This window comes from Alnus glutinosa, chromosome 12 (assembly GCF_958979055.1).
Source record: "Alnus glutinosa chromosome 12, dhAlnGlut1.1, whole genome shotgun sequence".
Classification (NCBI taxonomy): domain Eukaryota; kingdom Viridiplantae; phylum Streptophyta; class Magnoliopsida; order Fagales; family Betulaceae; genus Alnus; species Alnus glutinosa.
Window position 1 is genome coordinate 8972397 of NC_084897.1, and position 11295 is coordinate 8983691.

General features: G+C 39.9%; 1 protein-coding gene across 3 annotated transcripts; it reads left to right on the plus strand.

The window, feature by feature from the left end:
* The first annotated feature begins 2292 nt into the window (after window positions 1–2292).
* LOC133883109 (probable protein phosphatase 2C 51) lies at window positions 2293–9992 on the plus strand. 3 transcript variants are annotated; one of them, XM_062322320.1, is made up of 9 exons: window positions 2293–2468; window positions 3330–3620; window positions 3994–4251; window positions 4342–4464; window positions 4764–4944; window positions 5290–5486; window positions 6942–7879; window positions 7976–8209; window positions 8316–9992. In XM_062322320.1, the coding sequence occupies exons 2-7, from the start codon at window positions 3353–3355 to the stop codon at window positions 7427–7429; spliced, it is 1515 nt and encodes a 504-aa protein (XP_062178304.1). In that variant the 5' UTR covers window positions 2293–2468; window positions 3330–3352; the 3' UTR covers window positions 7430–7879; window positions 7976–8209; window positions 8316–9992. The 3 variants fall into 3 exon arrangements, with proteins under 3 accessions (XP_062178304.1, XP_062178305.1, XP_062178306.1); XM_062322321.1 differs by lacking the exon at window positions 3330–3620; XM_062322322.1 differs by lacking the exons at window positions 6942–7879; window positions 7976–8209; window positions 8316–9992 and having other exon boundaries at window positions 2297–2468; window positions 5290–5620.
* The last annotated feature ends 1303 nt before the right edge of the window (window positions 9993–11295 follow it).

Genomic DNA, 11295 nt, shown 5'->3' on the forward strand with positions numbered 1-11295 from the left:
TAGCATGTAAGGAAATCTCGGGCTCCTTGCATTCCACCACATCGAATTTCAGCACTGGATCAGACACCTCAGTAGAATCATAGAAGACTTCCTCCCCACTGTCCTCCATGGGTAACTCCAACCTCGAAAGGAGATAAAGCTTTGGGGACTTGCATTTGGGGCCCGACTGCCACTAATCGTCACAATAGTAGCAGAGTCCTTTCTCTCTGCTTTCTTTCATCTGACTGGGTGAGATACGTTGGACAAGAAAAGCTGGTGCTGGTGCTGGCTTGGATGGCAAGGCCAACTGGGAAGAAGGTTGAGGGGAAGAGGAACTCGGAGAGTGTCCCATCGGTGGCCAGCTCTGCTACCGGGTAAAGGAAAAAGAAGAACTGGTCGAACGGAGAGGTCGCCAAGAACTCAGGATGTATTCTTCCTGAAGTTTCGCAAGACCAAATACCGCCACCAGATTGGCAGGGTTTAACATGCGCACAGGTAAACGAATCTCGTCCTTCAACCCACTAAGAAAACAACTGAGCCTATTCTTCTAAGAGACGCCCCGTAATCTATTCGAGAGAGACTCGAATTGGGTTGTATACTCGGCCACTGTGGACGATTGACGTAATCGCATTAAAGCCTCCATTGGGTCGTCGTACGCTTGGCCGAAACTAGTAAGGAGAGCCTGGATGAAGGTTTCCCAAGTCGGAAACTGGCCCGACTCCTCCGCGTCTTGGAACCAAATCAACGCTTCCTCCTCCATGTGGAAGGACACCATATGTATACATTAGTACAACAGGGTTTGGTAATAATCAAAAAATTGATTAACTTTGTAAGACCAACTTGAGGGGTTCTCTCCGTCGAACCGAGGAAACTCCAACCTTAAGGGACGGGTCTGGAGAAGACGGTCATCCCGGTTATACTCGTGATGGGCATCCTCACCACAGAACTGCTGGTCCTCCTGATACTCCCAGCCATCATGCCCAAATGCCTGTGGAATATCCCTATCCAAGCGGCGATCATCCCAGCCATCACGTCCTTCAAGCGGCGGGAGACGGGGATCAGCACGTCCAGGAATGAATAGAAGATAGTGAGGGAGGTCCTCCAAATGAGGTCGCAAGGGATCCACCAAAGGAAGGCGCTCCAGTGGAAGGCGGCCCTGGGTGGTGACAAAGTTGTGGAACATCTCCGTGAGATCGGTAATCTGCTGCTGCAGGGAAGTATTATGGTGGAGTTGCTGTTGTTGGAAGGAAGTGGTACTGGTTTGTTGCTAAAGAAGGAAGTCTTGACATTCTTTGAGGGACTCGGCCAAATGAGCGAGACGAGTACCGTCGGCCATGGAAAAAAAAAATTGGGAATAAATTGGGAAAGAAGGAAGTGATGGGTAAGAAGGAATGGCTTTGGATACCAATTGTAAGGGATTTTCTGTATGGATAATACTAGAATTGATATTAGGAGCATTTCGAGAGGCTCAACTCTCCATTAAAGGACTACAATCAAATTCTTCTCTTCTCCATTTCTCCTCATTGAAGCTTCTCCTTGTAGGCCATTCGGTTAGAATCTCTCTAACCGAATGTAGCCTTTCTCTCTCCTGAAACAACTTGTGATTCTTTATACAGGATTCTCTCTAAAACGCATAAGGATCTACAAGAAACGCAGATCTTAAAGGACAAATAAGTAAAAGACAAGAAAGTAAGATAACTGCTTCTAGAAGCGTCCCAATGAGTCCTCCCTGCTGACTCGCCCCTCCATGTCATTACCATCCACCTGTTGTCACTCTCCATGGTAGACCCGTAACACCAAAAGCCTCAAAACCCTATATCACCATAAGGAAAAAGATGAGCCTGAGAGGGAGAAAGAGGGAAGATGGAGAGATTAGGTCGGCATGGCCAGCGATGGGCAGCGTTGAGAAGGGGGAGAGGGAAAGATGGAGATGGATGGATGAATTTTTGGGTGAAAACCAAATCTGAGCTTGCCAAAGGTTGGGCGGCGTGGTCACCGGTGCTCGAAGGTCGGGTTTTGATGGTTGCCAGTGGGTGGCTTTCGGCCGGAGGTGGGAAGGAGAGGGAAGATGGAGGAGCGCGGGAGAGGAGATGAGGAGGGGGAAAAGTTTTAGGGAATGAAAAATGTTCAAAAAGACAAACGATGCATCAGTTTTTTATTTTTTTATCTTTAAAAAAAAATAACAAATAAAAAAAGTTAAAAAAAAAAAAAATGCCACATTGGACGAGGGTTGGACTGACTCCGTATATACGACCTCATTTGAAGGATCTTTTTATTTTTTATTATTATTAAAAAAAAAAAAAAGAAATGGGAAAAAAGGGCAAATGGGGGAGGGGCTCTTACCTCCTCCACGGTTGGCACTCAGCAGAGGAAGTGAAGTGGAGGGGGAGGGGAAGTCACAGGAGGAGAAAAGGATTATCGGTTTATATCGTCGTTGCAATCAATCCGTTCGTCTCAGACTCTGCCTTGCCGCAACGTTCACTCGCAAGGTAGCGATCGTTCTTGTCGCTCTTGGTTTAGCAGTAGAATCCGTTTGGCTGCTGGGAAAACGAACGAAAATAAACAAAACGTGAAAACCTTATGTGGTTGAAGGTTTCGTGGTTGCTATATTCGTGATGACATTTAGGGATTGTTCGGCTAACGAAGTCCTTTAAACTATTGGCAGAAACAGTGAAATGGGTTTACCTAAGTAGAATCAGGGTGGATCAATTTCTCAGAAACTAGTAAATACATCTAAAACACACCACCGCCATTGTACATATATATCTAAATGAAAAGTTCGTAGTACATACTGATAATAGTTGTAATTAGTTCCGTGTTTTTTTTCTCATAACTTTGTCATGTTAAGGTAAATATATGTTTTTTTATATCAATACAAATGAGTTATATGCTAGTCTTCAATTAATTAATCTATTTCTCTATGTCCTAGAATGTGATTGATTTGAAGTGGTATTTCTTTCACTAATGATTATATTTTCTCTGCATATTTTGTTTGCAACCTCTGCTTGCCAAAAGTTCGTTTGCATACTAAATGTCGAGAACGCTGAAGTCTCATTAACTTCTTACTTTATATCTTCTGGAGATGATAAGTTGAAAATATGATGCCATGTTAGCATGAATGAACTTTATGACAGCCATTTAATGAAACTTTTACTGTCAGTTTATTATAGATCCTTTTTTTTTTTTTTTGAAAAGCAGTTTATTATAGAACCTTTGTCTTGTTTCTCTGCACTTTCTACCTGTTGTGTAGTGGAGCAAATTGCGATATCTGTGCATTTCTTTATACTGTGATTTTTCCGGAGTTAAAAAATCTTCCCTCTGTGAATTCTAGACTTTCTTTTTCTTCACAGGATTGAAGTTATATCGTCAATTGATGGAAGGGTTTAAAATTGGAGTTATGTTAGGATTATTTATTATTATGATTCCATCTTCCTATGGAGTATCTGTGTCATGTATGATGACATATGATGAAGGTGGGGTTTTTGCCGTGTTAGAGTCTCCTGAATGTTCTGAGTGGGTTCTCTCTGCTGGATCTCCTCAAAATCAGACTGTGAAATGCCAGTCTGCCACACTTCAGGGACATAGAAAATACCAAGAGGATCGTATTGTATGCCATCTTCATATGAAGATACCACTTCTTGGTACTGTCTCTCTCTTGAAAAGTTACCATTGCTAGGAGTGATTTTATTTGTATTTTGGATTTTACTTGTGATGTAACGCATGAAATTGCATTCAGTATTTACTAAAGTTGGGGAAAAAGAACAAAACTGAAAGAAGAAGAAGAAGAAGAATATAGAAAGAGAGAGTGACAATATATATGTATAATTAATACAATAATAGGGCGCCCTAAATTCATTTACAGTCTCATTTGTTGAACAAGGTTAAGATTCCATTTCTTGAAGGAAGAATCTTGAATGTTGTAGGTGCACCAGTTTACAGACAATATATATATATATATATATATATAGTTAGTATTTGTATTGGTGTGAGAATTATAGCTTGACTTGAATGCAGGCAAAAATGGGCTTGAGGAGGTTACAGTTGGTGTTGTGGCAGTATTTGATGGTCATGGAGGTAATGAAGCGAGTGAGGTGGCTTCTAAACTTCTGTTGGATTACTTTTACATGCATGCTGTATTCATCTCGTACAAGCTAACGATGCATTACAAGGGAGTTTTACCTGTAACTGATGATGAAATAACGCATTTGAAAATATTAAAAGAAGCACTGTTGAGGGCAATCCATGACATTGATCTCAAATTTTCTCAGGCAAGTAGAACCTAATCACTTCTTAGTTCTTTGTGCTCTTTAAGCTGGTTTTCTTCATATATTCATCTATGTTCCATTTTGTACTTTCAGGAAGCTTTTCAAAAGAAGCTTCTCTCAGGATCCACAGCCACTGTAGCTCTTCTTGTTGATAGGCAGATTTTAATTGCCAATGTCGGTGACTCAAAGGCCCTTTTATGCACAGAGAAGATTGAATCTGGTCAGCAAACTTGTTCTCTGATATATATATATATGTATATATTTTTTTGCTCATGATATTAATTCTTTAATCAGATGCATCCAAAAGATAACTGACTGTAATTTAAGGTTTAGGTGAGTTGAGTCTAGTTGTATCCATTAGATATGTGCTAAAATAACAAAGAACACTTGTCTCTTAGTTCTTCTACTGAAGTATGACTTCGCTCAGCAGTTGTTCGCATATTAGACAATATGAAATCCACTACCAAATTTCCTTTATTGTTAACCTAATAGCTGGTTGTTTGCACGTGTCGATGACAGTGGCAGGTAATTTGACAACCAGTCCTTCAGCTACTGAACTGACAGAGGATCATCATCCAGATAGAGATGATGAAAGAGCTCGAATCGAAGCAGCTGGTGGTTACGTTGCTGTGTGGGGTGTGCCTCGAGTAAATGGTGTGCTCGCTATGTCTCGATCCATTGGTGATGTGTATCTAAAGAGGTGAGATTTCTAATCTTGAATGATAACCTTTTTTCTTTTCTTTCTTTTCTTCTACTTCTATTTTTTTTTTTTTTTTTCTTAGCAATCTTAAATTATGGCTGAATTTTCTCTTCTGTCTTTTTAGTTTTTTTGTTACTTGACTCCACTTTTTATAACAGTCAGAATCGGTATGAGCAATACACACACACACACAAAAGGTGAAAAAGAAGTCCCAATCTCTACCATGTCCAGAATTCGTTGTCAATTATTGATCTGTTTTCATGTTACATTTTCACCGATTATCATATTCATATATACTCGCAATTATTTAAGATGCAGCTTCTCCTTTCATTCTTTTGTGGTCAGATTTGGTGTTATACCTGTGCCTGAAGTGACCGGTTGGCAACCTCTAAATGCTGATAGTAGATTTTTGGTGGTGTCAACTGATGGTACTTTTGAGAGCTTGACAGCGCAAGATGTGTGTGATATTATGTATGATTCAGGTTCTTGCTCGGCCTCATCCTCATTGGCAGAATGCATAGTGAATACAGCATTTGAGAAAGGTAGCATGGATAATTTGTCAGTTATTGTAGTTCCGCTATGATTGGTTTTTCTGTGAACTTGTAAGAAAGAAACGTGATAATTAGATAGTTGGCTTTAGCAAAATTGTAGTCATATTCTTTGACGGTCATTATTTTATACTTGTTTTGTAGCATAGGCTCCATGTTCCTCCATTTACTTAAAGGTCTGTCCTAGCGAAAGAAGAACAGAAACCAAAGCAACAAAGGCAACCTCAGCTATATTTTAGTACAGCTTAGCAAATTATAGGACTTAACATCGCCAGATGTGCCCCAACCATTTGAGATTGCTCTGTCCTAATTTGAACACATATATACAGGACATGCACAACCACATTCAGGACCATATGCATTTCATGCTAATCTGAGAAAAAAGAAACACAAAATAATATATTTCCAATGGATGGTGTCCGGATTCCTCCTTGGTGATGATGACGAGTGTTGTACTCTTTCCCAGCATATGGTCCTGCTGACTAAAATTTATGATACCTACCCATAGAAGTAGACTTGTGAAAATTTTGAAACTGATGCTGGTAGAATGGATTTAAGGAAAGTGAAATAAGTATGGTACTATGCTGGGCTTTTTTTTTTTTTTTTTTTTTTTTTTAGTAGTTATAACTTTTGAGGAAGTGAGCAGAAAGTGAGCAGGAAGTGAGGAAGTTAACTATGCCACTGCGGCAGAGCTTAATTAGGGGTGGCAAGCAATGCTCAAGTACAGTTGGGGTTCCTTGTAGTTTTAACAACTCTTGCCAACAAGTGGTGATTAATGAAAATTGGATCACGATCCCTGAATATGGAACGGGGAATCCCGTGAAGCTTCATCATGGGTAGAAAATGTGCCTACTTTTTAAATCGATTGTGATGGTGGAGGCCCATCTATAAAGTTAACTGATAGGGTTGTAAATACATAGCAAGTCCTCGTGTAGTGGGTTGTCAGGATTAATCTAATTATTTATGCATGTATTGCTTATGGCTTATCTCAGTCTTAGATCTCCCACCCCAAGAGAGTACTTAATGAGTGTGAACATGATGGAGGAGAAGATTGACTATAGAGTGGATTTATTTTATGCATGTGTGTTTTAATTTTTCTGTTAGCATTATGTATTTCTTTTTCAATTAGGATTTTTTTTTCTTCTTTTCTTTGTTAAATTAGGAGGTACCTAGCCTATATAAAGTCATATAGTCTTTGTTATTTTTCAATCAAGTTTTGAAGTATCAATTAAAATTTAAGTTTTTCATAGTTATTTCTTTGTTTGCTTATTTGGGGCAATTATGGGTTTTCTATTCCCTATTTGTTATTTTCTCTTTTCTTAAATTCCCTTTTCCATCTTCAATTAATAGTTTCTACTACTATTATACGCTGTTAAAACAATCTTAGTTCTACTCAGCGTTAATTGATATTAGAGCTTAAATGTCTTCTTGGGGTGAATTTTTCATCAGCTTTCACGGCTGGTGGTCGTGGTCAGCGTGGACAGGTTTCGAATGAGGAAGTCCCTTACCATAAACACGATGTACAAGACGTGACGATTGAAGACTTGCAGAGGCAGGTTGCAAAGTTAACCCATCGTCTAGTGGTGCAAAACTTGGAAAGGGGTTGCGAGTTGGATGATTACGATTCAGATTTCAGCTTTGAGAACCCGTATCATAGTCCTGTTCTAGGTCGGGAACACCGATATGAAGACTTAGGCTTCAAAGTTGAGCTTCCAGAATTTTCTTGCACTCTACAAGCCAGAGGCTTCATTGATTGGCTACACGAAGTAGAACGAAACTTTGATTATAAGGAGGTTCCAGATCGCATGAAGGTGAAGCTTGTCGCCATCAAGCTAAAGGGTCATGCATTCGCTTGGTGGGAGCAATTGAAGCGATTACGGGATAGACGAGGCAAGCCAAAGATTTGTGTGATTAGGAGAAAATGGAGAAGAAGATGAAGGGGCACTTTTTACCCTTCGGATACACGCAAACATTGTTTCAACGGCTTCATATGCTAAGATAAGGTGCGGAATCTGTTGATGATTACGCTGAAGAGTTCTACCAATTGGTTGCTTGAAACGACTTGTCAGAGATCAAGGAGCAATTGGTGGTGCGATACTTGGGCTGTTTACGGCAGTACCTACAAGACGTCCTTAGTCTCCACTCCTTCTGGACGATTTCTAAAGCCTACCACCAACGTGCCTTGACTGTAGAAAAGCAGCAAACCAGAAGCAATACCAGATCTACACCAAGAGGAGATCAGAATACACGAGGAGTCCGTCCTTAAGAACCTCGTCATAATCCTCAACCTATGCAAGGCCAGAGTTCCAACTCCAACATCTACTGTTTCAGATGTGGGGAGTCCGGTCATCGAGTGACAAATTGTTGAAAGCCTACAAGCAAAACAGGTAAGAATTTCTTAATTGAAGATGAAATAGTAGAAGAATTAAACATCAGAGATCTTGTTTTTGATGATGGCAATGACGAAGAGATTTTCTATGCAGATGGGCGCGAGACTCTTATTGTCAGAAAAAGCTTGCTTGCTCTAAAAGATGACTCCGAAGAAGATTGGTTAAGAACCAATATTTTTCATACCACATGCACAATCGCGGAACAGGTTTGCAAGGTTATTATTGACAGTGGTAGTTGCAAGAATGTGGTGTCAGAGGATGCAGTTAAGAAGCTTCAGTTGAAGATTGATCGCCATCCAAAAGTCTTGGTTGAAAAAGGAATGTGAGGTAATAGTAGATAAGAGGTGTCTGATTTCTTTTTCAATTTGAAAGAAATATTTTAATATTGCATGGTGCGATGTAATATCTATGGATGCATGTCATTTATTACTAGGCAAGCCTTGGCAGTATGATCAGGCGTTGTCCATGATGGGCGGCGAAATAACTATACTTTGAGCATCAAGGGAAAAAAACGTGGTGTTAGCACCTCGACGAGGAGTCATCCTTATACCAGTAATTGAGAAGGGCGTTAATCACCTGTCAATGTCTCAGTTCCTGGAAGAAATAAAAGAAGAGGGCATTGTGTACGCATTGATGACATGTGAAAAGGTTTCCAGAGTAGATAATGATGTGTCAATGGAGTTACAAGAGGTGTTGACTGAGTTTGCTGAATCGACTTTGTGTTGGGGTCAAGCTTGCCGAATCAACCGGCTTATCGCCTCAGTCTGAAGGAATCTAAAGAGTTGCAACACCAAGTGATAAAATTGCTAAAAAGATGTTACATTCGAGAGAGCATGAGCCCATGTGCAGTTCCCGCTCTCTTAGTTTTGAAGAAGGATGGATCGTAGCACATGTGTCAATAGCAGAGCCATCAATCAAATCATGGTGAAGTATAGATTCCTGATTCCTTGTTTAGACGACATGCTAGATAAGTTAGCAGTTTCTAAGGTTTTTTCCAAAATTGACCTTACAAGTGGGTATCACCAGATCAGAATAAGGCCTGGAGAAAAGTGGAAAACGGCATTCAAAACGCATCATGGGTTGTATGAGTAGATCGTCATGCCTTTTAGGCTATCCAATGCACTTAGCACGTTCATGCGGTTCATGCATCAAGTGTTGCGGCCTTACATGGGGAAGTTCGTTATTGTGTACTTTGACTATATCCTCATTTATAGCCCCTCGCATGAGACACACCTAAAACATCTCAGAGAGGTTTTTGAGACACTACAAAAAGAGTGTTTATATGTCAATCGGAAAAAGTGTTCATTTCTTACTACTAACGTTACTTTTCTTGGTTTTCTTGTGTATACTGATGGTATTCATGCATTCTAAAGTGACAACAATTCTAGAGTGGCCAACACCAAGAGTATACATGATGTCTGGAGTTTCCAAAGATTGGTGTCATTCTACCGACAGTTCATCTGAAATTTTAGTGCATTGATTGCACCAATTACAGAGTGCTTAAAGGGTCAGAACTTCCAATGGACTGAAGAAGCCGATACAAGTTTTCAACTGGTGAAGTAGAAAATGACAGAAGCACCTGTTCTCACACTCCTAGACTTCGAGAAGATTTTCGAAGTCAACTGTGATGCATCTGGTGTTGGTGTTGACAGTTTCCTAAGCAAAGAGAGACGCCAGATCGCTTTTTTCAGTGAGAAGTTGTCAAGGTCAAAGAAAAACTATTCCACCTATGATTTGGAGTTCTACGCCATTGTGCAGTCTTTGAAACACTGTCGTCACTACCTGGTGCAAAAATAGTTCATCCTTATCACTAATCATGAGGCCCTCAAGTATATCAATGGCCAACAGAAGCTCAACCGCAGACATGCCAAATGGGTTGCCTACCTTCAAGAATTCACTTTTTCCTTACGACACCAATCTGGGACCTTGAATAAAGTTGCTGATGTGGTGATGACTTGAGTAGGCGGGCTGCACTTCTTACTACTATTTACCAAAGTTGTGGGTTTTAACACTTTCCAAGAGTTGTGTACGGCAAATCCTTCATTCGGGAAGATATTTGCTGAGTTGTCTGTAAGTACGCACAGTGATTATGTTATTCTTAATTGTTATCTGTTCCGTGGTTTACAACTATGCATTTCATATAGTTCATTGAGGAAACAAATAATACGAGAGTTGCATGGAGAAGGTCACTTTGGGAGAGAGAAAACTTTGACCTTGGTCTCATCATACTATTATTGGCCCAAGTTAACTAGTGATGTGGCACGTTACGTGGAACGATATTTTATTTGCCAAAGGTCCAAGAGAGCCCTCACAAACAAAATGACCCATTTTGTAGCTTGTCGAAAGATGATGGATGCAACCTGAATTGCTCACCTATATTTTTAGGATATTGTTCGCATGCATGGGGTTCCAAGATCTATTACATCGAACCGAGATACAAAATTCATCCGCCATTTTTGGAAGATTTTGTGGAAAATGATGGGGACTAAGCTTGATATCAGTAGTGCCTAACACCCCCAAACAGATGGTCAGACTGAGGTGGTGAGTCAGAGCTTGGGAAATCTTTTAAGAAGTTTAGCAGGAAATAAGCCGAAGCAATACATGCAGAGTTTGCTTACAATCGGTCCAAGAACAGAACGACTCAGCTGAACCCTTTTGAGATCGTGTATGGGTAGAATCCGTCAAGAGTGCTTGACTTGGCACCCATTCCTGTATTAGTAGATTGAGTATTAAGGCTGATGAGATGGTAGACTATCTCTGAGGAGTTCATGACCAGGTAAAGAAAGTGATAGAAGATAGCAATGCCACTTACAAAGCACTCTGACAGACATAGACACAAGGTAACTTTTACATGATCGTTTCCCCGTCAGTGAGTATAACAAGCTGCGAGAGAGAAAGATTGGGCCTTGTGAGATTTTACAAAAGATAATTCATACCGGCTACATCTTCCAAGTCATTTAAAGTCCTCTAATGTGTTCAACATAAAACACTTGACTCCATGTTTGGTTAATGCTGACAGATACGATTTGAACTCGAGGACGAGTTCTTTCCGACCCGGGGAGACTAATTGCAGGAGAAGATTGACTTTAGGGTGAATTTATTTTATTCATGTGTGTTTTAGTTTTCCTTTTCAAATAAGGATCGAGTTTTCCTTTTCCATTAGGATTGTGTATTTCTTTTCCAATTAGGATTTGTTTTCATTTTTCTTGTTAAATTAGAAGACACCTAGCCTATATAAAAGCATATAGTCTTTGTTATTTTTCAATCAAGTTTTGGAATATCAATTAAAATTGAAGTCTTTCAGAATTATTTTTCTGTTTGCTTATTTGAGGCAATCAGAAGTTTTATCTTCCCTATTTGTTATTTTCTCTTTTCTTGAATTCAATTTTCTATCTTCAATTAATAATTTCTGC